Below are 27,197 nucleotides of genomic sequence, written 5' to 3' on the forward strand. Positions count from 1 at the left end.
GGGATGTGACCCTGAGCCGGGGGGCGGGGGGGGGGAACGCCAGCCTGCAGGAGAGGTGGGATGAAGTCTGGCTGTGGGCAGGATGGCCACCCCATGGGGACACCGCTGGCCGGGGGGCCAGGGTGCACCCCTGAGGTCTGTCCGCTGCTGCTGTGGGCAGGGGACTCGGAAATGACCCCCCTGGAGCCCAGGGGTGGGGCTGGGGGTGGCAAAGCACCAGCGAGCACCCCCAATGCGGCAGGAGACGCGGAGCCGGGGGTGGGGGGTGGGGGGGTGCGGACCGTGGGGCGATTATTCTGTGGGTTGCTTTCTTTAGCGTGTGATTTTGCTTTTTTTTTTTTTTTTTAATTCTTCTTCGTTTTTTTTTCTTTTTTTTCTTTTTTTTTTTTTTACAAATAGAAATACATCCCTCTTCAATTTTTATTCTTTATTTCATGTCATTGTTTTGTCTTTTTTTTTTTTTTTTTTTTTTTTTTAACTACACGAGCAGAACATGCGGCTATCTGTGCGCTGATATTGTTTAAAGGTAATACTTATCTTCGGAAGGCAAGGCACATCATGTGGTAGAAAATTCCGTGCAAATTAGGAAACATGGAGTTTTTTTAAGGTTTTTTTTTTGTATCTTTTTTTTTTTTTAAAGAGGAGGGGGGGTAGTGTTGGAGGGTGGGGGGGGATGGGGGGGCGGGGGGGGGGGAGACAGAGCCAGGTATCATTTGCCATGCAGTGTCAGCCACAGCGAGCTGACATCAGGAGCCAGGTCACAGGAATCCCCGACTAAGCACCATGCAAAGTTAGGTAGCTGGGGGGTGCCAGGCGCCCCTCCCCTCCCCTGCCTACCCGCACCCTAAGGTTCCCGGCTGAGAAGCTTCCGGATACCCCAACTGCACGACCCACCCCCTCCTGCCCTCCCGGAGAGCGGCCCATGCTTTGGTCCCCTACGGCCACCCGGTGGAGGGGGCCCTGGGGACAGACGGACGGACCAAGGGCTCTTGGAAGCCTCTGGACGATGGGAGGGGGGTTGGTGGGGACGGGTCTTTCTCTCTATGGTCGAGTGGGTTTGCCAAGCCCCTTGGGCTGGTTTGGGAGGAAAGTCCAGTTTCTGGGGAGGTGGGAGAGGCTGGCCAGGCCTGGGGCACGGGAGAGGGGGAGAAGGACCAGGCTGGGAGCAGGTGATGTGGAGGCCCTCCCCAGGGCGATGGCTTTGGCCCAGGCGGGGGGTGGGGGGCTGCGGTGGGGGAGGTTTCCCCCAGGGCCAGGCATGGAGGAGGCCAGCTGGGCCTGGGACGGGATGGGAGGGGCCCCTGTGTCTGGGCCTGGTGACCCGGGAACACCTAACACCCCCTCCCAGGCCCCCCACCCAAGATGGCCATCCCGGGCTGGAGGTGGGGTGGGGCCAGGGAGCCGGGGCTGGGGGGCACCCGGTGTCCCCAGCTTAGTGTTTTTGGAGCGGCTCAACGGAAAACGTTTAGCGGATGGGGGGTCCCCTACATGGCTACAGGGGACCCCCCCTAGGCGCCGGCCCCTCCCTCCCCTGGCCAGAACCCCCCACCCCCGACCCCATCCAGGCCTACGTGGGCTACAGTGACCGGCCTGCTTTCCTTGTGGGGGCCCGGCCACAATGCACCTCCCTGGCTGCGCCCCACTTCGGCGGGGGGAAGTTGAAAGTGCAAACCGTGGTCCCCCTTTGGGCCGGGAGGCACCAGGGAGGGGGTGTCGCTCCAGGATGTAAGGCACTGGCAGAGGAGGCGAGGGAGGGCCCGCTGGCTCCCCGGATCCCACCCCTGTGCCCGAGCGCAGCAGGGCTTGAGGGACGCCCAGCTCTGCCCCTTGGGCCGACCGTGGGTGGGGTGGGGGGGGGGAGTCCCATCTCTCTAGCTCTGAGGGGGGCACAGCAATGAGGGTCAGTGACTGGAGGCAGCCGGGCTGTGGGAGGGAATGGAAGGGGCCCCCGGCCATTTCGCATCCCAGCTGGACAAAGGGGGGCGGGCGGTGGGAATCAGGCACTTAAACCACTCGCTCTCACCTCCCACCTCCGTGGGCTACGTGGCGGCGGGGGGGGGGGGGGGGGGCTCCCCTCCCAGGGCTCGGGTGGATGGAGGCTCCAGACAGGTGTCCCCTCCCGGGGAGCTCTGGGTCTCTCCACGCGCCCCAGCCCCTTCCTCGGAAAGTGCATTTCTTACAGTGTGTGCAACGTGGGTCCCTCCCCGGGGGCGTGTGGAGCAGGGCCGGCGGCGGGGTGCGGGGTGGGGTGGCCTCCAATGCCGAGGGGTGGAGCTGGGGGTCAATTGCATAGAGACTTCTCCTCCCAAACAGGGCAGGCCTGGGGCTGAAAGACCAAGTCCCCAGCGAGCCCAGCAGGGCGCGTGCATGCGTCGGGGCAGGACGCTCCGGAGAAAAGTTTCTGCCGCGCGTCCCAGTCCCCCGGAGACACGCAGGGTCTCCCCACAACCCTCTTCTGCCCTCGTCGCTTCCCTGCCCGCCCGGGGCCTCCAGGGCGGCCTCTGCTGCCCGCGGCTGGGGTCCTCGCCGGCCCCCCACCGTCCCCACAGCGCCTGCGTCCCCGCTCGGCGGAGGCCCGGCCCACATCGGGCAGAGGTGGCCTGGCTGGGTGTCCTGCCCCGTGGGGCCTGGGCAGGGGCACCAGGCCGCGCTCACCTGGTCCTGGGCGGAGGCGGGGAGCGGGCGCCCGACCTTCCGGAGCAGCAGCCAGAGGAGATGAATAACTTAGGAAGACGCCCCGACCTCCTCCGAGCGGTGGCTGGGCCTGGCCCTCTGGTCCGGCGGTGGCGTCCCGAGAGTCTGAACGGTTGCTGTCTTCGCCTTTTGTCTTCTTGGTTGGGTGGGTTGATTTTTATGGTTTTTTGTTTTTTGTTTTTTTTTTTTGCCTTTTTTTCCTTTTTGCTTGTTTTCCTCCTGTGTGTACGTATGTGCCTGTTTTGTCTTTTCGGCCAGGCTGGGAGTCGGCGGGGTGTTCTTGCTTGCTGTAACTTTCCACTGAAAACGTGGGCCAGGGGCCGGCTGTGCGGCCCCCTGGGATTCCCGCGACGGAGGAGCAGGGCGTGGGAAGAAATATTTCTTATCCCAGATACCAGGACTGGGTGCCCGACAGGGACACAGAGAGAGAGAAGGGGGGGGGGGGGGAGAGAGAGAGAGAGAGATGGGGGTCAGACTCTCCTGTTGACCTCGCTGGCCACTGCCCACACCCACCTCCCTGTGACCTGTGACCCCCGCCTCCCTTCTCCCGGACCTGTCATAACCTGCTGGGTGACCCTGGGCGAGTGCCTGCCCCAGAGCAAGGCTGCTACACAAAGTACAGGATGCCCAGTGAAATCTGAATTCTGGAGAAGCCCCAGAGAAAGCTTCCGGCACGTAACATGCGGCTTGCAGAATATACTTAATGCTACAACGGTTTTCTTTTAATTGATTTGTTTTTTATCTTTTCTTTACCTGCAATGTCAATCTATTCGAGCGTCCTGTGGTTTTGTTGAGAACCAGGTCTCTGAGCCTCAGTGCCCTGAGCACAGAATAGGGGAGAGGATGTGCCCCCTTATATCCAGGCCATGCGATCGATCGCGGCTGTTTCCTTTCGTTTTCCTTTTTTAAACAAACGCTGTCCCCACCCTGGCCGCCACCCCATTTCAAAGTGAAGAAGACAGGGGCCCAGAGAGGTCAAGCCGTTTGCCTAAGTCCACCAGCGTGGGAGCACCAAAGTGGAACTGAGGCTGGGGCCTGTGTGGTTCCAGCCCCCGCTCCTCCCCTGCCCAGGTCGGACCTCTGGCCTGGCCGCTGAGGGGCCATGACTTCCACTTTACGGGGGGGGGGGGGGGGGGGGGTGGTACTGAGGCTCGGGATCGGGGACAGCTCCAGTCCTGGTCTCCACAGGGAAGTCACGGGGAACAGACCCTTCCCCCTGGAAATGCATCGACTGCACCTGCGTGGGGCCGGCCTGGGGACCCCCCCCCCAAACTGATGCTGAGTAGCGCTGCCCCCCCCCACCCCTGCTGTAAATCAATCGTGCCCCTCCAACCAGGCCGCCCTGTGGGCCATCCCAATGAACTGGCGCCATGGCTCCCAGCCCCCCACCTCCAGCCAAGTTCAAGTTCATCTTGGCCATTACCTCATGTCTGGTTTCTGTTGGCAACCAGACAGACTCTGGGCGTGACCCTCCCCCATGGTGGCCTCCCCTTGGCCCTTGCTCCCTTCCTCCCTCCTCCCTCCCAGGCCTCTGGTCCCAGTAACTTAACATCCTCCTCTTCCGCTGACTGGGGGACCGAGGTGAGGAACCGGGGGTGAGGTCCCGGCTGCGGACTCCCCCCCGGGCCTGGCTGGAGCTGCCAGTGCGGCTCTGGCACGCGGCTTAACCCCTCTGGTCCTTGGCTCATCTATCTGCTGGACGGGTGTCATGTGCTTCTGGGCAGAAAGGGTCCTGGTGTGAAATGCTGGAGGGGGGACCCCAACACATCGGGGAGGGGGCAGAGGTATCAGGGTCCGCGGAGCCCCAACCTGGGGACCAAAAAAGTGATGGATGGCTCAAGGCTGGGGGGATTTACGTGGGAGGTGAAGGCAGGTAATTGACCGGAGGGCGATCAGTTGAATTGACCGGGGGGAGGGGCACCAATGTGCAGGGGCGTAGATGGGGGAGCAGATGTCAACCAGGGAGAAATATTGATGGGGAAGGGGATATTGACCTGGGGGAGGGACACTGATGGGGGAGGGGGATATTGATCAGGGGAGGGGCACTGATGGAGGAGGGGGATATTGATCAGGGGAGGGGCACTGGCGAGGACGCAGAGGATGGGAAGGGCGTGGGGAGGGCCAGAGCTGCTCTAGGCTGGGATTGGGGGCTGGGGGGGGGGGGCGCAGAGGAAAGCAAACCTCCCAGGAATAATGAAGGCAGACGCAGAAGTGCTGACTGGGTCAGAAATGAGAGGCCTCTGAGCCCTTTGCACAGGGGCTCCGAGAGTGGGGAATAGGGTCTCATGGTTTCCTCCTCCCCGCCCTTCCTTCCCTTCAGGGTCTGCAGGGAGCAGAGAGGGGCACCTGACCCCCAGGGAACTGGGGTGCCCCTAATCCACAGATCTGTGGTCCAGCCAACAGCAGCGTGGGCAGGGTCTCTCCCAGGATGCCCTCCCGTTCACCCGGACTCAGGCCTCACCTCTTCTACGACCCAGGCTCCCTTGGGAGTCTCCCATCAATCTGACATCTCCCTTCCGTGCCCCACACACCCCACCAATGCCAGCCTCCGAGAGTTCTTTCTCATTCTCAGATCTGGTTGTGCCCCTCCCTCACTCTCAACCCTTCCATGGCTCCCCACGGCCCTCAGGACAAACCCCACATTCAAGCTGCTTCTCTGGCGTTTCTAGCCTTTGTCGGTGCCAAGTCCCCTGCCCGGGGACCCTGATCCTTCGCTCCTGCCAGCCACTTCTGCACCAGCTCCAACCCCTCCCTCCCCAGGCAGGGCCTTGGAGGCCCCCTCCTCCAGGTTCCTACCAGGCTGGGCCCCACTGGACCATAGGGGGAAATGAGAAGCACACAGAACCAAAGCACTGCCCTGGTCTGCCTCGGTTTCCCTCCTCTTCTAGGATGTCTGCTGGGGTGGACCCCCGTGTGGCGGTCGATAATGGAGAGGTGCGGCAGGGGGGGTGGGGACCTGGGGAAGGGTGAAGCAGGCAAGGCCTCCTCCCTGTCATTTTTATTACCTTTGGTTTCTGAAGAAATCAGGACATTTCCCCCCCTCCCATTGGGGATGTGGGGTTGGGGGCGGCAAGGAAATGCATGGGTTCCAGAGCCCTGGGGGGTGGGAGTATCCACGCCAGGGCTTAGAGAGGGTGGCCCACGGGGTACCCCAAACTCAAAGTGGGGAGTCCTGGAGTCACCCCAGCTTTCTGGGTGACTCTGAGCAAGGCACAACTCTTAATACTCGGGGTGTGGAAGGTATGTGGGACAGTGTCTGCCTTTTGGAGCCCTTTCTAGATAAAACTGGTCCAGCTTCGACGGCTGCGGGCCTTTCCAAGACTCTCCCCCGGGAAGTGTCCAAGGCCAGAAGAAGAGACGGAGGTTCAGAGTGGGTGAGCGGAGTCAGGGGCGAGCACTCACTGCTGAGGCCCTGGGCAGGGAGGGAGGGCGACGGCTGGCTCCTCTCCATACACTCTGGCCCCGGTGAGCTGCCAGCAGCAACCAGGTCCGCCCCGGAGGGTCCCCGGCCGATTCTGGTCCCCGCCGAGGAAGGGGGATGTAGCTACCAGGTACCCGATGTCCCCCTCAGTCCCTGCGCATGGACTCTGCTGCAGGAAACCCTCCCACGGTCCCGGGAGCGACCAAATGTGGCCCCCGGGGTCCCACAAATGCCCACGCTCTGCGGTTCCGGCAACTGGGAGATGCTGGGGAGCCCCGGGCTGCTTCCTCTGTGCATCTGGGCACCGGAGGGGCTGCCCTGGGGGGGGTGGGGGCCCCGGGGCCCAGCCACCACCCCCAGACACCATCTGGCAGCACACTCCCGGCCCGCGTGCGGCACAGACCCAGACCCCAACCCTGCGGGAAGCTGGGAGCCACCGGTCTTAGTTCCGGACCCACTGGGTCTCTGCCCTCCATGGCTGTGCAGCCTCAGCCAACTCACTCCTCCTCTCTGAGCCTCCGTGTCCCGGCCCGGCCCATCCCCCTCTCCCCACCCTGGCGCCCACTCCGTGGAGCAATGCCGCCTCTGCCCCTGCTGCTCCCCTCTCCACCTCTGGGACTGGAGCCTGGGGTGGGGGTGCACGTGCTCTCCCGGGAGGCCCCGCCCCCTGCCATGGGCTGCCTCAGTTTCCCCGCCTGCCCCCGGAGTCCTAGAGTCCACTGCCACCCCTGCCCTCCTTTCTCGTGGTCCCTCCGACCAGCAGCACGGGCGGGGACAAAGGCTCGGGGGCTGCAAGCTTGGGCTGACGTGCTGTGTGATCCTGGGCAGATCCCTTCGCCTCTGCGGGCCTCAGTCTTCCCATCTGTACAAACGGGCCTGGGGCGGTAACAAAGCCCGGCCTCACAGCAGCTCTGCCGTGTCCCCCGCTGGGAGGTGACACACAGGGTCTGGGGCCGCACCACGTTCCTGGGCGTGGGCTCGAGGCCCTGGAAGGGTATGGGAAGCTGGCTCCCGTGCCAGGGGTGCAGCTGGAGGGGCGGCATGGGACCAGCCGGCCTGCCTCTCCCTGCGTGCCCAGGCAGGCCCCTCTGCCCTGCCCCTCCCTACCCCGCCCCAGCCGGCCTCTCGGCCCCTACCTGTGCCTGATAAATGCCCGCTGGATCCCTTGGTCCTAATCCCACAAAGGAACGGTTTGCAGGGGGCGTGCCGGGCGTAGAGTAGGCTGCGGGGAGGAGAGAGACCGAGAGCCCGTTAGCGCAGGGGGCTGCGCGGGAGCACCCAGAGAGGGTGGCCGCTGCCCAGGGTCACACAGCCGGGCCTTCGCACCCAGCACCCGGCGCCTCCAAGCTCGCTGCCCTCCCCAGCCGATCCGGGTCAGCCCCGGAAAGCCCACGGTCTCGGGCCCCGGGGTCACCCGGGCGGGGCATCCGCTGAGAGCGCAGGCACGAGATGAGATGCATGATCAGAAACCGCCTGTGAATTATTCAGGGTGTGCTTCGGTCCTGCTACCGCGGCCTGCAGCCCGCGCGGGGCGCCATGAATTATTGAGGGCGCTTTACTTATTAATTTTCCTCTCGGAGGCTGCTGGGGGGGGGGGCGGAAAGGCCGGGGGTTTGCAACACAGACGCGTGCGCGCACACACACGCGCGCGCGCGCGCGCGCGCGTACACACACGTTGCCGCGGAGGCTTTCATCTGACCGGTTACATTTTCTTGGCAAGTAAACGATGCCCAGGGCTGCCCGGGGTCCGGGGGGGAGGGCGGGACGGTCCCTTGGTAGCATCAGCCAGGGTGGGGTATGTGGGGGGCGTGAGGCCCTGGGGTGGGGGGTGGGGGTCTGGCGGGAGAGGCGGCAGGCCGGACTTGCCGGTGAAAGCCGCGTGCAGGGGAAGGGGGAGGAATCCAGGTCTGTGCCAGGCACCGGGCACAGTCCCACTCAACCCGCAGTGGCCTCGATCTAGCAAACGGGATCATTAGCCCCACTGCACAGACGGGGAAGGAGGTCACCGTCCCCGCGTATTTGCTCCCTACTCTGCGCCTGGTGGGGCACTGACTGTTCTCTCCGATCTATCTCATCGGCTCGCTCCCACAGCCCTGCGACGGGGCGCTCTGTGACCGTCCCATTCTGCAGCTGAGAAAACGGAGGCTCAGAGAGGGGAGGGCGTTTCCCCGAAGACACACAGGGAGCGAGCTGCAGAGACGGGATTCAAACCCGGCGCTCTGCGCCGCACGCGGCATTCGGAGACAGCCCGTCGGTACGCGAAGCTGTCCTGGGCCCCTTGCAAGGCGGTGGATGCTGGCGGCAGGGGGTGCGCATGTGGGGGAGGGGGTGAACCGACAGTCCCTCCTGCTCAAGGCGGGTGAGGAACCTCATTTGGGGAGGAAAGGAGAGAGACGCTCAGAGTCAGTGTGGGGGCCAGACTGAGGGGTCGGGGGTCTCTGAGACCATCTGCTCGGGGACACCGACCGAGACGGCCTCACGGGATGGCCCAGAGGACGGCGGCCCAGAGTGAGGCAGCCTGGAGGAGGGTGGACGGCCCGCCCAAGCCCGCACTGGGGTGCAGGGAGAGCCTGGGTGCAGGGCCACCGTTGACGGGTGGACCTCGGGAGTGCGATTCTGGGAGCCGCTTCCCAGGCTGGCGGTGCTTGAGGGGCCAGCGAGCTGTCACCTGGAACCGCATCCAGAGCGTGGAAAGTTCTAGAAGGCGAGGCAGTCAACTCAAGGCCTTCTGGGGTCAGGTGGGGGCTGTCCCATCTAGAGGCGTGGCCCAGCCTGGGCGCCCGGCAGGAGCCGGGCCCATTTCAGCTGCTTTCTCCCCCAAGAGTCTAGAACTCCGGAAATTTTCCGGTGAGCTGTCCTGATTCTACGACAACGACAGATTCTCATTTTGCACAAACACAACTCTGCCCCCAGGGCCGCCAGTTTGAGATCTTCGCCTACGGCCACCTGCTCGTGGCACAGAGGAGGGCGCTTATCACCGGGAGCAGGCGCGCGGGGACCCCAGACTGCCCCCGGCCCTCTCCTGCCATTCCCTGAGGCTGCCTTGGGCCCCTGTGGGCCTCCGTCTGGGGACCCACCAAACTCACCAGCACCCGGCAGGCCGGGCCTGAGCCCCGGGCCCCAGCAGTCGGGGAGGGGAGGGGAGGGGGCCCCTCAGGGACGCCCGCCCTGCCACGGGCACCGCTTCCCGAGTGCTTACAGGGCGAGGTCGGCGACGTGCTTCCTCCCTCGGAGGTGGGTTTGGTGGCAGGGGGGAGCGCCAGCCGCGGCAGCCCAGGGGGCGGGGGCGCCAGCATCTGAGCAGAAAGGCAGTGACTGGACATTTTGAGCTGACCACTTCCATTTAACTGGGAGGAACAGAGAGACAGGTGGTTAAGGCGGCGGGCGCCCCCCTGCCCCGGGCGGCCGTCTGCGGGCCCCGCCGGGGGAGGGCCTGAGGGGCAGCAGGGCCGGGCCGGGCCAGCCGGGGGCCGGGACGAGTCTGGTGGGTGCCTCTGGTGCCCACTCGCCTGAGCCCGCAGGCCCGCGGCGGCATCGGGGACCCCTCGTCCCCTCCTCGAGCCGCTCTCTTCCCTCTGCTCTCCTGGCACGAGACGCCGCCTCACCCTAAACGACGCCCGGCCTGGCCTCGCGGCTGGGTCCGCACGTGCCCCGCCTCCTTCACCGGCAGGCCTGCGGCCAACCGCCTCGGCCCCAGCTCCGGAAGGCACAACCGCTCTGAGCCCCAAAAGCTTCCGCGGGAGTTTGGTGAGCGTGGGCCCGCGCCGCAGCCGCGGGACCGTGGCGGGTTTGGGGCCAGCCACGCGCCGTCGGTTCCAACGCGCGCAAGAGCCTCAGTTCTGACCTGGCCCGGCTCCGGGCGCTTCAGACAAGGGAAGGTGGCGGCCCTGGCGTCCACAAGGCCATTCAACACGGAGGCTGAGTGACAGCCGGGGCCCCGGGGGACGTCGCCCGGGGCCCCGCGTGGGCAGGCGGCCCGTGGGGCCGAGGGGAGGCCCGAGTCGCCCCCGCCCCCGCAAACTCACCGGTCCAGGTTGCTGGCTGGCTGGGTCGCAGGCCAGCGACACGAGATCTTTGAGCGGGTCCTGGGGGTTGAGGTGAGGTGGGTAGCGTATGGCCGCGTGCGGGAAGTAGGTGGAGGCCGTCTGGGGCAGAATGGAGGTCGTGGGGAAGTGCAGGGCCGAGGTGGGGTGAGGGCTCCGGGCGATCCCTGTGGAGACCGGGACGGGACGGTCACTGGAGGCTGCGTCTCGGGGTGCGGCTGTCCCCTGCGCCCCGGTGCCTCCGATAAGAACAGAGCAGGATCCAGCAAGCCCTGCCACCGGCCAGGCCCTGTTGTCTCTCACACGCCCAAATTCGATGACGTTCTACCACAAGCCCACGGCGTTCTGTTGCCGCCCCGGTTTTGTCCGGTTTTGTTATTAAACCGGACGATGAGGTGGCTGTCAGAGGTTACGTCCCTTCTGCCCGCTCCCCCCAGAGACCAGGCAGCAGACCCGGGGGAGGGTCTGGCCCCACGGCCCACACCCTAACCCAGGGCTCGGCTGGCTCTTTCCGCAAGGGGCCGGTGGTCACTATTGTTTTTACCGTGGAGATACAATTTGCATACTATAAAGTTCACCCTTTCCAAGTATTCACTTCACTGGGCTTTGGCACGACTGGGGACCGTGGAACCACTGCTATGATGGTTCGTGGGACATTTTCATCATCCCGAGAAGCAACTCCGTCCCCCTCAGCCATCACACTCCCCTCCCCCCATGAGTCCCCTTCCTGTGCGGGGATGAGCCTGTTCTGGATGTTTCACAGAAATGGGTTTCAGATACTCTGGGGCCCCTCGTGTCTGGGTCCCTCCGTGAGCATCGTGTGTCGGGGTCCGTCCGCGGGGCAGTGGGTGGGGGCGCCCCGCTCCTGTGCGTGGCTGAGTGGCGAGCCCGTGTGTTATTTGCTTGCGTTCTCTTTTTAAACAATCCGGTGACTTCTAGTATATTCGCTTTGTAATTCTGGAATGTTCCCGTCACCCCCAAGGTAGCTCACGCCCCCTTCCTCTCTCTAGCTCCTGGCCAGAGTAAGTCTTCTTGGCTTTTCAGGCCCCACGGTCTCTCACAGCCACTTGCCTCTGTCGCTGAAGTCTGAAAGCTGCCACAGGCAAATGGACGGCCAGGGCCGTGCACCAATAAAACTTTATTTACAACAACAGGCAGCCGTGGGCCTGGTCTGCCGACTCGTGATCCGAACCACTGCACTGTTCTGATTCTCGCCTGCCTCCCTGCGTGTGTGCCTGCCTTTGTGTGCACCGAAATCATAACCATCAGGACAATGGGGTGACAGGCGATACGCGAGCCCTTACCGCGATTAGCCCATTCGGCCCGAAAGACAGCCCTGGGAGGGGGACGTTTATGAGCCCCCGTGGACGGACGAGCAAAGGAGAGCCAGGTGCACCGTGACCAGCTCGGCTCGTGCCCTGTGGTTGCTCAAGTCAGTCTCCCTCTGTCGCGTGTGAGGCCTCCTGTCCCTGTGGCCAGGAGCACCCCCGTATGGCCTGTGTGTCCTTGTGTGTGTGTCCAGCCATGCGTCGGGAGTGTCTGCCTCCTTCTGTGACCACCCAACCCCGTGGGGGTGGAGTGTGAGCTAAGGGGAGCGGGGGGACGGGCAAGCCCAGACTGGACCTCCTTCCTGTACGGAGGGGGAAACTGAGGCCTCAGAGCCTGAATCAGGGCCAGGCGCTCTGCACCATGACACCTCTGGGTGCTGTGGCCCAGCCGGGAGGCTATGGCACCGGGACTCACGGTCAGATGGCCAGAGGGACTTCCCCGGCCCCAAGCGGGGGGGGGGGGGGGGGGTGCCCGATCAGAAGGCCCAGCCGCCCCTCCCTGCCTGGGGCCCACGTGCTCACCGCTGTGCACAGCAATGACAGGCCGGTGGTGCTGGGTGAAGCTGGAGAGGCGGGGGGAGTCCTGGGGAGACGGGCTGTGGAAAGGTGACTTATCCATCTCTGTTTTCTTCACCGGGGACGAGATGCCTGTGTGGGAGGAGCCAGAGGGTCACAGGCCTGCAGGCAGTCAGAGCCCCTGCCCCCCCTCCTGCCAGCACCCGTGGGTGAGGGGGCTGGGAGCCCATCATCCAGGGGGGCAAACCGAGGCTCAGAGCAGAGAGGGGCTGCCCGGGGTCACATGGCCCACGGGACGAGGAGCCTGGTGGCAGCAGAGGCCCCTGACGTCACGGCCTGGCCCCTGCCTTCTCTCCCTCCAGAGACAGAGACGGCTCAGGCTGCCCCACCCTCCGGAGGCACCCTGTACCCCGCAGGGTAGGCAGAGACGAGGGGCCGTCCTAAAGCCCCAATAGGCAGGGGTGAGCCGGGAGGACGCCGACGAGGCCCAGAGTGGCCCTGCGCCCGCAGACTCCTCCTCACCGGGGTAAGGGAACAGAACCTTCCTCGCGGGGCCATTGAGAGGATAGAATGGGAGAGAGCCCCTGTAGCCGTTAGACCAGGGTCTGGCTCACTGACCCGTTGGGAGTTTCCTGTGTGGACGGGCCTCACACGGGCCGCCGGCTGCCCGGGGCAGCTGTGGCCCTCAGGGACCCTACCAGCCTCCAGCTCAACCTCTGGCACCTTCCTCCATGAATGAATGAATGAATGAATGAATGAACGAATGGTGTGCCAAGGGTGCACACGGACTCCACAGAGACCGCGCACAGGAGTCCCTGTTGTCGTGAAGGGGACAGGCCATCCCGGTGAGGGGCATGTGCTGGCCCTCAAGACTCAGGGGAGCCCCCGCCCCTCCCCCCCGCGCCCCGTCCCTGCCAGCCTCCAGACGGGAGAGCTGGGGAGGAATCGGGGCAGAGTCCCGGGCCCGGCTCCCCCGGGGCGACCAGAATCTCGGTGCAGTGGGGCCTGCCGATGGGCATGTTTAGAAATCACTTCAGAATGTATTTTAGGGGCACCCGGGGGGGCTCAGTCGGTCGAGCGTCTGACTCTTGATTTCAGCTCAGGTCACGATCTCAGGGTCGCGGGATCGAGCCCCACATTGGGCTCTGTGCCAAGCGGGGGGCCTGCTTGGGATTCTCTCTCTCGCTCGCCCCCTGCCCTTCCCCCGCTCATGCACGGGCGCTCTCACAAATAAACAAACAAATACATAAATAAATTGCAGGAGAAAAAAGTTTTAGACTGAAACCCACCCACCGAGGCCCACAGGGGACCCGCACATGGTGAGGGGTGTGCCCTCCCACCCAGCACCGCTGACATTGGGGAGGGTCACTCCCTGTGGAGGTGCCCTGGGCACCGCAGGCCAAGCAGCGTCCTCGCCTGCACCCCCCACGCCAGGGGCCCCCCGATGTGACAGCCGCTGCCGTCCCCGGGCAGAGTCACCCTGGTGAGAGTCACGGCCCGCCTCTGAGGCTTGCTGTCGCGGGCGTGGGGGTCTCCTGCCGCCCGTGTCCTGGCCCCCCGCCCCCAGCCTTGTCCCCAACCGTGTTCCCTCGGCCTCAATGCTGGGTCCTGCTGGTGGTGATACAGATGTGGGAACCAGCCCCCCCAGGGCCACCGGGGAAGTCAGCTGCTTTTGTGTCACAAACCCTGCTGCCCTCATAGCCCCAAACACACACGGTGCTGGGAGTGAGTGTGTCCGGGGCCCTGGGTCGGCAGGCCCAAGAGGCCTGGCAGCCAAGTGTCGCCTCTGGAGCCGGGAGCCCAGGCCGTCCCAGGGGACAGGAGCCGGTGGGACCCAGGATGGCCGGCAGGTGGGGGGGGGGGGGGGGTCAGCCCTGCAGGCGGCGTGCGCGTGCACGTGCGTGCGCATGCACACGTGTGCGTATGTGGGTGCGTGCGGCAGGGGCGACAGTTCCCTGTTGCCACGGGGCCTGGTGGGAATGAGGTTAGGGCCGGCGGAGGCTCACTTAGGAGGATTTCCTAGAACAGCCTGTCCTGGATGCAAATAGCCTGGCTGGACCCTGCCCCCAGCCGCATCTCCGCAGGCCCTTCTAGAGCTTCCTGAGATGGGGCCTGGGGGAACCGGGGCAGGCGGGAGGGAGTGGGGGAGCCTGGCCCGGGGCCCTGCAGGAAAGAACAGCCCTTGGCGCTCCGGGGCAGGCCCCTAGAGGCCCTGAGTGTGCTTCCCCGCGTCTGGGCATCCCTCCCGGCTCAACAGGCCGTCACGCGGTCTGGTTAAGACGAGGCCGGTGCTCCCTCCGGCCCCGGGTGCGAGCCGCTTTCTGCGCCCCCCCCCCCCCCCCCCCCCCCGTGTCCCCATCCCGGCACCGCGTCTGTCCCCATCCAAGCACATCCACGCCTGCACCTTCTGCCTAGTGTCCTCCCTTCGGTCCCTCGCGTGCGCCTGCCCGGGCAGCACGGACCCTACCCCACGAGCGGCCCCATCTGCGCGTGCGCCCGCTTGCTCGCCCAGCCGCACCCCTCCCCCTCCCCCGTGCGCATGGTGACTGCACATGATGTCCGGGCCCGGGTCTCCACGGCCCCAGGCTACGGGCGGGCCCGCTGTGGTGTGTGCGCCCTCCCCCCAGCTGTCCTGTCCCCTGGGGGCAGCGCACATCGGAGCCTGCCCTCGTGTCACGCTCACACCCGCCCCGTGCGGGGGGGGGGGGGGGGTCACAGTTGTCACCCCCGTTTCACAGATGTGGAGACTGACGCCGGACGGGAGGTCGCTTGCCCAAGGCCACAGAGCCAAGAAGTGGGGGAGAGGATTCAAATCCAACACCGTAACTCCACAGGCCTCACTCTGCGCCCCTCCTGCCCTCCAGGTTCTAAGAGGTGGGGGGAGCCCCCCACGTGACAGGGGAGAGAGAAGGAGCTGGTCCCCGCGTGGCTGGGTGCCTCCGCCCCCTGCAGGAGGGCCACAGAAGCAGCAGGAACAAAGCACTCCCGGGGGCCAAGCAGAGGGGGCCCTTTCTGGCCTGCTTGGGTGGGTAACCAGGGAAGGCCTCGGGAGGAGGTGGCCAGGAGGAGAAAAGGCACTCCCAATCTGGGCACAGAGGGGGCAAAGGCCTCAGTCTGGCGCGAGGCCTGGGAGGTGGGGCCGACAGATCCCCGAGACCTCCGCCCCGCCCCAGGTAAGGGAGCACAGATGCCGGGGGGAGGCGGGTGTTAGCGGAACACTGCCCTTGTGGCGGGAGGAGAGGAAGGGAGGGGGTGCTCTAATCAGCTTAACCCCCTTAATGAGCAGCTAATTGGGGGCTGTCTAGACAGGAAGCTGGAGGAAGCCAAGAGGAGGAGACTGTGGGGGAGGGGGAAGAGGACATGGGAAGGGGAGGAGGCGGCGGCAGAGGAAGAGGAGGGAGGAGCAGAAGGGGGAGGGGAGGAGGAGGGAAAGGAAGAGGAGGGAGGAGGGGGCGAGATGAGTCCATCTTCCCCACCAGGCTGGGCGCACCGGCAGGGTGTAGACCAGCATACAGCTGGGGGTTATACTGAGGGCCCCACAGGAGGGAGCCAGTCTGCCATCGCCTGAAGCAACCAGTGGAAACCACAAGGGACAGATTCAGCTCTGTGACTCCGTGGGGCACACCAGAAGGGGGTGTGAGTTGCCTCCTCGTCCACCCCCGCTGCTGCCGCTTCATGCTCAGGGCAGGAAGTTCACACCAGGCTCCAGTGACTCTCTCGAACATTTCCTTCCTTTTATTGATTGATTGATTGATTCTCTCTTTTCGAGCTTCCTGCATTGAAAGCTAGGTTTTTGTTTTTGTTTTTGGCTTCCATCCTTTCTCTTTTTCTAATCCATAGACTTCAGGCTATAATTTTTCCTCTCCGGGCTGCTGTGGCTACATCGCAGAAGCTGCCCTCCACCTCTAAATAGTACACGCTTTATATGTGGCCGGTCCCGTCGATCACAGAGTTAACGAGAAGCGCTTAAAGGCAGGGCAGAAGTTAACAGTCTCCCAATATCTGCCCTACCCCTCTTCCTTAGTGGCAGAACCCTTAAATTTGAGACGGGCATGTACTTGCCGAAAATAAGACTACATTTCCCAGAAGCCCCTGCGGCAGGGTGTGGCCCTAGCAGCGACTCAGGGGCCCAGAGATCAGCAGAAGAGGTAAGCGCATCCTCTGAGAATTATTTTTAAAGGGAAAGGACATGCTCAGACTTGACCCTTCTCTCCTGCTGGCTGGACAGCAGACATGAGGGCTGGAGCTTCAGCAGTTGTCTTGGACCATAAGGTGGGAATGAAAACCGTATTCACTTGGGGGCACCTGGGTTGGTTAAGCGATAGACTCCTGATTTCGTCTCAGGTCATGATTTCACAGTTCATGAGTTTGAGCCCTGCATCGTACTCAGTGCTGACAACGTGGAGCCTGCTTGGGATTCTCCCTCTCTCTCTCTCCCCCTCTCTGCCCCTGCTCGTGCTCTTTCTCTCTCTCTCTCAAAAAAAAAAAAAAAAAAAAAAAAAAAAAAACCATTTAAAAATGCTCCACATTCGGGGCACTTGGGTGGCTCAGTTGGCTAAGCATCCGACTTCAGCTCAGGTCACGATCTCACAGTTGGCGAGTTCCAGCCCCGCGCTGGGCTCTGTGCCGACAGTTCAGAGCCTGGAGCCTGCCTCAGATTCTGTGTCTCCCCCTTTCCCTCTGCCCTTCCCCCAATCGACCTTTGTCTCCCTCTCTCTCTCTAAAAAATAAAGTTTAAAAAAATATTTAAGGGGCGCCTGGGTGGCGCAGTCGGTTAAGCGTCCGACTTCAGCCAGGTCACGATCTCACGGTCCGTGAGTTCGAGCCCCGCGTCAGGCTCTGGGCTGATGGCTCAGAGCCTGGAGCCTGTTTCCGATTCTGTGTCTCCCTCTCTCTCTGCCCCTCCCCCATTCATGCTCTGTCTCTCTCTGTCCCCAAAAAATAAATAAACGTTGAAAAAAAAAATTTTTTTTTTTAAATATTTAAAAAAATGTTCCACATTCACTGGAGCTAAAGGCGGGAGCCTAAGTCTCAGGGTTGCTGATGGCTGGACATTTACTTTGGAGAGAAATGCACTGTCCTTTTGGGGTTTGTTTCTCACAATCGAACTTAAAGCTTATTAAACACAGGATCTTTACAGAGGCAAACCTGTCAGAAGTGGGGAACCCACAGGGACAGAGAACCATGGAGACACTCTGACCCACAAATTAGAGCCTCCTAGGGAGACACATCCTCCCAAGGTTAGGTACCTGCCCTGGGAGCCAACACAATGGAAGAGGGAGGGCCATTGGGGCTCAAATGTCACAACCAGACATGATAGAGACTCATTCACAGACATGGGGATTTTATAACGACGCGAACAACGAACTCTCTTGTGTCCTGGGCTCTCATCGTGTGCCAGGTGGCTGCTTTATGAGCCTTCTACCATTTCCTCCTCCCAGCTCCAGGAAAGAAGAGTTATCTCATCAATCCCATTTTGAAGATAAGAAAACTGAGCTTCAGAGAAGTCAAGTCACCTGCCCAAAGTTACACAGCCCACACAGCGAGCCAATGGCAGACCTGGATTTCAAACCCAGGTCTCTCTGGCACTTAAACCTGCCCTCTTAACTGTAATGCTTTCCAGGAATCCTGTAGGTATGGTCTTCGTGTAGACAGACCTTTATAAGAAAGCTGGCCCTTCGGGAATAGGGAGTAGGGACCAAAAAGCAGGGGGCAAGCAAACAAATCCTCAGGTTTACTGGGTGTGTACTATGCGCCAGGCCTGTTTTAGGGACACCGCACGTATTAACTCACTTAATCCCCACAACCTTAGAGGGCGGTGCAGATATTAACCCCATTTTACAGATGAGGAACCGGAGGCTCAGAGCAGTGCGGTCACCAGAAGCTGTACTGGCCGGTGGGCCCGAGTCCACGCTGGCAACCGTTGGGTAATCCGCGGGGTGAACCCTTTTTAAGGGGTAAGGGTCTGGACTGAGCGACGTTTCTAAATTCTGGGACACAGACTCCGCTGGGGGCCTTTGCATTGCCAGGGACACCCAGCCCAGGGCAAGGCAAGCTTGTGGGCCCCCCTGAGCATAGTGTCCCCGAGCAGCCCCGAGGCCAGCCCGCGGGAGAGCAGAAACTCGGGTTCTCCGGAGGAGAACCGCGGTGGAGACGAGGACCCCAAGGAACGGAGATCTTCGGGGGGAGGCCGCTGGGGAGCCTGTGGCAATGCCGCCCCTGCAGAACAGGACCCGTTCTGGGGAGGGCCCTAAAAAGGCAGACGAGTGAGAGGCCAGCCGCTCCCCAAAAAGGAGGTTCAGAGAAAAGGAGACCTGGGACCGCGCGGAGGCCGAGCCCGTGGAGACGGGAATCTCGGAAGATCAGCAGGACCCCTGCGACGGGGCATGCTACAGCTCGGGACCCACCAGCGGGGACCCTCCAGATGAGAGCGTAGGGCGGACCCCGGGAAGAAGCGCGCTGCCGATCACAAGCGCCACCGAGTCCACGCCGCAGGTCGGGAGCCCCACGGAGACGAGGCTGCACCGGGCAGAGGGCAGGAAAGCCGCGGGAGGGACAGTCTCCGCCCTCCCCGGCCCCGACGGAACCCAGAAGCTCCGGGAACGTGAGTCCGGACTTCCCAGCGGCGAGCCACCCGCGCGACTACAATTCCCAGGAGGCCCCGCGGCCCCAGCCCCAGGGCTTCCCGCACCCCGGCGCCGGCGCAGTGCCTGCCGGAATATGTAGTCCCCGCCGCGGTAACCCCGGCCCCGAGGCCCGCTCCGCCCCCACTGCCAGCCCCACCTCCTTCCATGTCCTCCGTCCAGTTGCGGCTGCTACTCGTGGGAGAGCTGGGCGAGGTGTAGTAATCGCCGCCGGGGCTCGTGTCCACGTCTTCCTCCATCGAGCCCGATTTGTGCCGCTTGCTCCTAAAGGGCGAGGGAAACAGAGCGCAGGCCGGTTACCACGGCGACGCGAGGGTGTGGCGGGGGCAGTTTGGGCTGACTTCCGGTCCGTAGGGGGCAGGGCGGGGAGGGTGCTATCGCGAGACGTCGAGGTTCCCGCGGACTTTCAGCCGGTTCGGGGAGCACCTGTCTCAACCTGCCCGTCGCTCGGATGGGACGCCCGGGGCCAGAGGCAGTGAGGCACTCGGCCGAGCGCAGACGGCCGGCTGGCAGGCTGCGCACTAAAACCCTGGATAAACACTCGGCCTACCGTAAACCTCAGAACAACCCGGTAGGACTACGATCCCATTTTACAGATGGCGGAAATCCACGCAAGCACTGTGACCGGCTCAAGGTTACCCAGCGTATCTCCGCAAGAACCGGTGTCTATTCCCGTGGAGTCTCAGGGGGTGGGCTGATAGGACTCAAGGCTGTGGGAGCCCTGGGTGGGGTATCGGGGCTGGGGAAAGGAGCACTTGGGGCTGGGTTTTGAGGGATACGTAGGAGTTTACCATGTGAACCCTGAAAACAGGCATTCCAGGGAGAGGAGTCAGCCAGCCGGGGCCAGGTGGAGGTGGGCGAGGGGTGGCTGAATGCCCAGAGGCTGGGACCGGGGCACGTACCCGCTGGAGGAAGTGCTCGGTAGCGTTCTCCTCATGCCTGTGCTGGCTGGATTCAGGTCGTATGCCAGGTGCCCCTGCAGCTCCCCCAGGGAGAAGTTGGGTCCTGTTCCAGTCACCACGGGTGCTGCGGAGGGCGAGAGGGGGCAGAGTGAGAGAGGGTGCAAGGTCCAGGGCTGCAGTTTGCCCCGGAGGGGTGGGGAGAGCCACCGGGGGACTGGCCAGCCCCAAAAGGAACCCCGTCCCCTGAATGGCCTGGTTCCTAACGTGGCTGAAAGTGTCCTCATTCTATGGGTCAGAAGCCCAAAGCCAGCAAGAGAGGCCAAGCTCACACTGTGAGGCAGAGGCATAGCCAGAGCGGGAGGACTAGCTTCCCAGCGCTCCCTGAGGCCAGGCTCTGCTGATCTGGACAGGGAGGATGATGGTCAGGGTTAAGGCAGGACAGTGCCCAGAACTCCCTGCACTGGAATTCAGGTGGGGGTGTCTGGGGAGTGGGTGGGTCCCCAGCAGGTACATTAGGAAGGTAAGGGAACAGGAGGCAAAGCGGGTGGGGCGTGTGGGCCCCTACCTACTGCCCTTCCTAGGCACCTTAGCTCGGTGACAGAGGGGAGTAGGGCAGGGTGATGGGCAGCTTCCCTTTCCCTGAGACTCTTTCTCAGAGTCCCCATCCCAAAGCCCCCTCTCCCTCTCCCGCGCCCCTCCCCTCTCCAGATCCCAGCACAGGGTGGGCGGGGACACTCACTCCGGGACACCTGGATGAGCTCGGTGACACTGAACACGCCGGAGGTGACGAAGCTCTCCTGGAAGTCGGTCGTGTCTGGAACAGAGAGAAAACAGGACTCACTGGGTCTGTTTCCTTCCTCGACACCCTGGGCTACCCAGACTCCGGGGGCTGGAGTGGTCACCCTGCCCACCCCCTGCAGCCCCGTGGCAAGACGGAGGCAGAGGCCGGACCTGCGTTCGAATCTCAGCTCGGCTGCCGCTTCGCGTGTGCTCTTGGGCAAGTCCCTTCCTGTCCGTGAGCCTCCGTGCTCCCTAATCTCCAAAGTGGGGGCCACACACCCTGCCATCGGGGTGGCTGATAATGAATCAACTGGCCGCAAGGGGCTGGCTTGCTCTCCTCGCGTCACATGGTTCTGCAGCCCCTTATCCCTCTCCCTCCAGACTGGGAGCTCTGTCCTGACGGGGAGGTCCGTGTGCCCAGGTCCCGCGGTGTCCCCAGTGCCTGGCCCAGAGCCTGGCCCACAGCAGGGGCTCCGAATCACGGGCTGAATGGAAGGTCCCAGTTAGAGGCAATGGTTGCACAACAGTACGAATGTAGTTAACGCCACGAAGTGTACATGTTCTGTCATGTGAATTTAACCACAATACGGTTTTGGGTTTGTTTTTTTTTTTAGATCGTTAAGGCAAAGGCACCACGCGTCAGGCGGTGGTCGGCAGGCAGGCTTGGGGAGCCTGCCTGAAAGAGGACCGAGAGGCCTACAGACATTAAAGTTTGGGAAGTGGCAAGGATGGTGCCTGGTGCAGGGTAACGGCCTCGCAGGCCAGTGTCGGCTGCCGCGATCAGGATGATCTTAAACAGGAGGTTTGGCCGCCTCCCTGAGGGTCACGATATTGCCAGCAGTGGCCCATGCAAAGGCCCTGGGGCTGGAGGCAACAGGAGGGAAAGAAGCCAGGGAAGGTGGTCAGAGTGGAGAAGGGACCAGCAGGTGGGCGGCTCTAGGCCTCGGGGGTGGCGAGAGCGGTTCTTCTCCAGGCCCCCAGGGGGCAGCACGGGCCACAGGGAGCCGACCTGGGTGCCCGGTTCCCCAGCTGTGAGAGACCCAAGTCCTGGCCAGTCCGGAAACTCCAGTCTCCCCGGTTACCAGCTTTGTGCACACCATTTATTGAGCAATTACTATATGCCCAGCCCCGTGCTGGGGGGCTCAGGGCCACCACATTCCTGGGAGGAGAGGGCGATGCCCACCCCCCCGCCCCCAGCGTCCAGGGGAAGTGGCCTCGGCCGTTTCCTGCCACCCAGCCGGCCAGCTGGTGTCAGCACGCCCCTCCGCCTTCCCCCCACCGGGGTTTCCTGTTTGTGCAGCACTCGCCCAGCTCCATCTCCAGGGGACTCCCTGGCGGGTGGGAGGAAGTGCTTTCCTCCGCCAGACGCTGGAGCTCCCCATGGGACCAGGCCAAGCGCCGCTGCCCCCGCCTGCCTTGAACATCTGGCTTGGAGGCAGGCGCCTGAGGATCACAGGAGGCCAAGGAGGACTCAGGGTCACAGCCGGCCCGTGGTGAGCGGCACGGGGGCCTGTGACGCTCCTGGAACCATCCGGCCTCCCTGTGCCGGCCTTTCCAACGGGGACGTCCTCACCCACTTGCTCTTTCTTCCATCCTTCCTTCCTGTTATCTCTCCTCCTCCACCCCTGTGTACCATCTCTCTTTTTGTCTCTGCTTCACCCCTCCCTCTCCCCTTTTTTTTTCTTTCTGCAAATATTTATTGAGCACCTGTTGTGTACCAGGGTCCTATCCTAGGCGCTGAGGACACAGTAGTGATCAGGACAGACAAAAGCCTCTGCCCTCAAGCAGGTGAGGCTGCATTAGGAGAGAGAAGCACACAAGCAACTAAGCAAATACATAGGCGATCACTAACTTCCTCAAAAGGAAATAAAACAGAAAGTGGTCATTGAGAGTGGCTGAGGCTGTCTGAGGTCAGCAAATCTGTCTGAGAGGGGGGAGTATGTGAGCTAAGACCTGGGTGATCTAGAGAGAGAGAGCAATGAGCTGTCCAGATAGAAGGCAAAGCACATGCAAAGGCCCTGAAGCAGGAACTGGGCCTGGACTGTTGGAGGAACAGCTAGGAGGCCCATGTGGCTGGAGCAGAGAGACCGAGGGGAAGAGAGGGAGGAAGGGAGGGCAGGCAGGGCACAGGGACAGGTCCTGCAGGGCCTTGGGGGTCAGGGGGGGACTTTTGCCCCAAGGGAGGTGGGGCCCCTAGAGGACTGTAAGCAGAGGAGGGCAGGACCTGACTCAGAGCTCATGGGGGCTCTCTGGCCACCTTAGGACAGACAGGGAAGCGAGGACAGAAGCCAGGGGACCAGGGTAGAGGTGACTGCTCTGGTCCAGGAGGGCGATTATGGGAGCAGACCAGGGCAGAAGCAGGGCCCTCTCTTGTGGGGTGAGCCCCTCAGGGCCCAGAGGGCGGGAGCTCGGAGTCGTGGGTTCCAACCCCAGCTCCCTGCTTGCCCCTGGGAAGGCCCCTTGACCTCTCCGTGCCTCGGTTTTCTCATCTACAAAATGGAACAATACCAGTGCCTGCCTATAGCATGGCTGTGAGGTGCCGACGCGGGGCCACGGAGAGCACGATGGGGCCGTGCGCCCCAGCCCTCGCCATCCCCAAACTCACCCAGCGTGATGGGCTTGCTGTCCTCCTGGTCGGAGCCCATCCCTGCCCGGGGACTACCGCTCTGCTCCGCGTCTGCAAAGAGAAGGAGGGGGACGGTGTGGTGACATTGCAGGGGACCCCGCCCCGGGGGGAGAGGAGGCCTCCGTGCCGGGGCCAGGCTGGGCAGCGCCGTGGAGAAGCGGTCCCGAGCTTGCCCGGGCCCGGGGGTCTCCGCTTGGCCCCTTCCCCTCGGCCTCTGCCCTTGAAGTCCCCGGGGCCCCAGCCCTTGGTCTTGGGTTGTAGCTCAGGGCCCCCAGGAGAGGGCAGAGGGGCGTCCCCTGCAGCCGCCATGCGGCTACCCACCCGCCTGGCTTGGGGGCTCCCTCCCACCCTGGCGCCCGCCCTCCATCTTATCTAAAAATAATCAGGCTCCTTGGCAGACGGCGAAACAGACAGACGCTGAGCTCAGCATTATCAGCTCCGGCAGCCTGGATGGAGGGCGAGGCGCGCCAACCCCTCTGCAGCCCCCACAGCGTCCACCCGGGACCGGGACCGGGGCGGGGGCGGCGGGAGGGGGGGACACCCACGAGCCCAGCCTGACGGAACCCCCGGCCCTGCCTGTCTGTCTCTGAGGTCAAACACCAAGGTGGTGGGAGTCACGGCCAGACGCCAAAGAAGGAGAATCAGCCCCTTCCACCTGCCACGTTCCAAAGCCAGGCATAACCGCTGTGTGCCCTCAGGCAAGTTGCTTAACTGTTCTGAGCCTCACTTCTCTCTTTCAAATGGGTGTGGGCATCACCGAGAGGTGGTAAAGAGGTAATACAGACGGGTCGGGAGCCCCTAGGGCACGCCCAAATCGAGTTCGAGCCCCGGATCTGGTTCAGCGTGGACGGCGTGGAGCCCGCTGGGGATTCTGTTTCCCTCCCTCTCTCTCTCACTCTCAAAATAAATAAACTTAAAAGAATATTTTAAATCCCTAAAATGGCCGTAAATGTGGGGCTTCAGCTCATTTTCGAGGTCTCCTTCAATCCGTAAGAGAGCCACACGTCTGGCGTTGTGATTGTGCCCTTTTTTTTTTTTATTGTGCCCATTTTATAGGCAAGGAAGCCTGAGGTTGGAACAGTGAGCAAGTGCCCACCCACGGCACTTGTGTCCCCCCCCCGTCCCCCCCCCCCCCCCCCCCCCCCCCGTTCACCAGGGTGACTATCTGCATGAGTGGGCGTGTGCGTCCAGACCTGCGACCCACGGCCCTGCGTTAAACACCTGGCTTCCGGGATCGGACGCCCGAGTTCCCATCCCAGCTCCGGGAGCCTCTGAGGCGACGTGCCCTCTGCTCCCTCGGGATCCCGTGGGGGTGACCGTGCGGACGCCTCCCCGACGGCCGCGGAGCCCTCCCCGTGCGCCTCGTGGCTTGGCACACCCTGTGTGTCGAGCACCTCCTGCCCGCCAAGATCGAGGGTGCCCTGAACGCCACCGGGCCGAGGACCCGTGCCTCAGTTTCCCGACCCGCCACAGGAGCGGACGGGGGCAGCCCCAGTCGTGACCCACTGGGCTGGGCAGGGCTGGGCAGCAGCCGAGGCGAGCGTGCCTGGCTCGGCCCCGCGCCCTGTGGCCGCTCCCAGACCGGGCTGCCAGCGGCCCCTTGGCTCCAGCCAGTTCCGCTTGGACGGCCACGCGGCTGGGCACGGTGGCCACCGCGTTGGGAAGAGCCCAGCCCGGGCAGCCGGCCTCGGGCACAGGACCCTCTTCCGGATCCGGCGCCCACACGGCCTCGGCAGGCAGCAGGGCGCGGCGGGCGCTCAGGCGATGCCCGGTCAGGGCCGCAGGGCTGTGGGCCTCGTTCTCCTCATCCGTGAAGTGGGCACAGCCACACGTCTCTCTCAGAGGCTGTCCCCTGACAGAAAAGGCGATCGCGAATACAAGAAAGAGCCCCAGACCGGGGTGGGGGGTGGGGGGCACACAGTAAGCATGTCGCCAGCTGGAGGGAGGCGTTATCACTCCTCGTGCTGCGTCCCCACCCCCCCCCGCCCCCATTTCCGTCTAGGGTGTTGTTACTTTGCATCCGTGGAGAGCGAGGGCGCTCGGCCACAGCTGGCTCTTAGCCAAGGTCGCCCTGTGACCTGGGGCCGGCCAGACCACCTCTCGGAGCCACGCGGTTTCCAGGGAGCAGAAAGATGGCAGAACCCACCTCCGGGCTTTGCCGGCCGCCAAGTCAGCGAATGCGTGTGAAAGCGCCGGTGGGTACTGACGGTCAAAAAACCGTGGGCTTGGGAGCGGCTGTGAACTGACACTGTGTTCCGCGTGGCGGTTAACTGTCCGCTGTGAGCGCTGAGAACCGCGGCTGGCCGTCGCCTGTCGGTCTTGTATCCCGCAGCCCCGCTGAGCTCACTCAGTAGTTCTAGGAGATGTTTGTGTTTTCGTAGATCGCTCGGGATTTTCTTTGTAAGACCCTTGTGTCATCTGATCTGTAGGCCTCTGATTTCCTTTTTCTTGCCTTATTGCACAGGCAAGGACTTCCAGCACGATACCAAACGGAAGTGGCGAGAGCAAGTGGCCCTTCTTGGTTCCGATCTTGGGGGAGACTCCCCAGTTTCTCACCCCCGAGCACGATGGAGATCCCTTCACTGGGGTCAAGGGGTTTACCCTTCCCTTTCTATAGTCCGGGGAGCTTTTTTTTTAAATTAAATAAACGTCGTTTCTAAACACTGATGCTGTAATGACATGCTATCTCATTAAATCTTTTTTAATTTAGTTTTTAGATGGTGGTTAAATAGACATAGCATAAAATTTACCATTTAACTGTTTCTTTTTCAATTTTTTTTTTGATGTTTATTTATTCTTGAGAGAGACCATGAGCAGGGGAAGGGCAGAGAGAGAGACACAGAACCCGAAGCAGCCTCCAGGCTCTGAGCTGTCGGCACAGAGCCTGATGCGGGGCTCGAACCCACAGACGGCGAGATCACGAGCTGAGCCGAGGTGGGACGCCTGACCGACTGAGCCACCCAGGCGCCCCGCCGTGTAACTGTTTCTAAGCGCACGGCTCATTGGCATCAGGCACACTCACGCCGTCCTGCATTCACCCCCACTATCTGTCTCCAGAACTTTCCATCTCCCCAAACTGAGACTCTGTCCCCATGAAGCACGGACTCCCCGCCCCCTGCCCCACCCCTGGCTCCCACCGTCTACTCTCTGTCTCTGTGGACGGGACTCCTCTGGGGACCCCCTGTGAGTGGGGGTCACGCAGGACGTGTCCTTCTCTGTCTGGCTCCTGTCACTGCGCACGGTGACCTCCGGGTCCGTCCACGCGGTGGCAGGCGGCAGGACGTCCTGACTTTTAATTATGTGATCTTATTTTTAAGTACCTCCAACCTTCACAAAAAGTCTCATCTGTCTGCTGACCACTTGCCTGTCACTTGGGTCCTGAAAACTCCCACCAGCCACATGCGACTTTACACGTAAGCGAACTAAACTGAGATCAAGTTAGAATTTCAGGACTTCGCCAGCACCGGTCACCTTTCGCTACTCAGGAGCCCACGAGACTGGCGGGGACCAGATTGGACGGTGCGGAACCCTGCCACCATCACGGAAAGCTGAGCCCGGCTCAGCCCCCCGGGGGCTGAGCTGCGATGGATGTTTCCATGAAATATCGGGAGGGAAGGGGCACAGAGAGTCCCTTTTCCTCTCATCTGCTTAGACAGCCGGCCCTTAAATGCAATGTCCTCTGGTCTGAACAGACGTCTAATGGATAATGTTGAAAGGACAGGCTAAACATTAAAAAAAAATTTTTTTTTAAAAAGGGGCGCCTGGGTGGCTCCGGCGGTGAAGCGTCCGACTTCCGCTCAGGCCACGATCTCGCGGTTGTGGGTTCGAGCCCCGCGTCGGGCTCTGTGCTGACGGCTCGGAGCCTGGAGCTGCTTCAGATCCTGCGTCTCCCTCTCTCTCTGCCCCTCCCCCGCTCACGCTCTGTCTCTCTCTGTCTCCCCCTCAAAAATAAATAAACGCTAAAAAAAAAAAAAAAAAGGATGGCTAATGTCCAGTGCCCCCAGCTGCCCCAGGCCCCAAGACAACGGCTTTTGTCTGCTGAGTCGTACTGCGTGAAGAGCGGTCACGGTAGATTGATTCAATCTACCCAACTGATGAGTTTGGTAAACTGAGGCGCAGCTCAGTCTCTTATCCAAAGCCGATGTCAAGTCAGAGAAGTTATGTGCCCATCGCAGAGTTGCTTAACGGGGGTGATCCTGCCCCTCAGGACAAAGTCTGGGCGCCTCTGTGGTTGTCACGACTG

At 62.6% G+C, this 27,197-nt stretch overlaps 1 protein-coding gene and 1 long non-coding RNA gene across 8 annotated transcripts in view; one reads left to right on the forward strand and one right to left on the reverse strand.

The window, feature by feature from the left end:
- Positions 1–440: 440 nt before the first annotated feature.
- NFIC (nuclear factor I C) overlaps positions 441–27,197 on the reverse strand; it is a 62,130-nt gene continuing 35,373 nt past the window's right edge. For 3 of the 7 annotated variants that reach the window (XM_086699535.1, XM_086699538.1, XM_086699539.1), the window contains exons 3-11: positions 22,934–23,005; positions 20,288–20,362; positions 19,549–19,672; positions 18,786–18,910; positions 12,009–12,134; positions 10,141–10,325; positions 9,315–9,462; positions 7,252–7,337; positions 441–3,094 (exon numbers count right to left, since the gene is read on the reverse strand). In XM_086699535.1, the coding sequence (XP_086555661.1) occupies positions 3,077–3,094; positions 7,252–7,337; positions 9,315–9,462; positions 10,141–10,325; positions 12,009–12,134; positions 18,786–18,910; positions 19,549–19,672; positions 20,288–20,362; positions 22,934–23,005 (959 nt within the window). In that variant the 3' untranslated portion in view covers positions 441–3,076. The remainder of the gene's footprint in view (positions 3,095–7,251; positions 7,338–9,314; positions 9,463–10,140; positions 10,326–12,008; positions 12,135–18,785; positions 18,911–19,548; positions 19,673–20,287; positions 20,363–22,933; positions 23,006–27,197) is intronic. The other 4 variants (XM_086699536.1, XM_086699540.1, XM_086699537.1 and 1 more) reach the window with 2 other exon arrangements.
- Positions 21,070–23,656, forward strand: LOC147583891 (uncharacterized). Its single transcript, XR_015248589.1, has 2 exons — positions 21,070–21,821; positions 23,546–23,656. It is a non-coding gene; the product is annotated as an uncharacterized LOC147583891 (long non-coding RNA).

The sequence above is a fragment of the Puma concolor genome, chromosome A2 (assembly GCF_028749965.1).
Source record: "Puma concolor isolate L17-30 chromosome A2, mPumCon1.1.hap2, whole genome shotgun sequence".
NCBI lineage: Eukaryota > Metazoa > Chordata > Mammalia > Carnivora > Felidae > Puma > Puma concolor.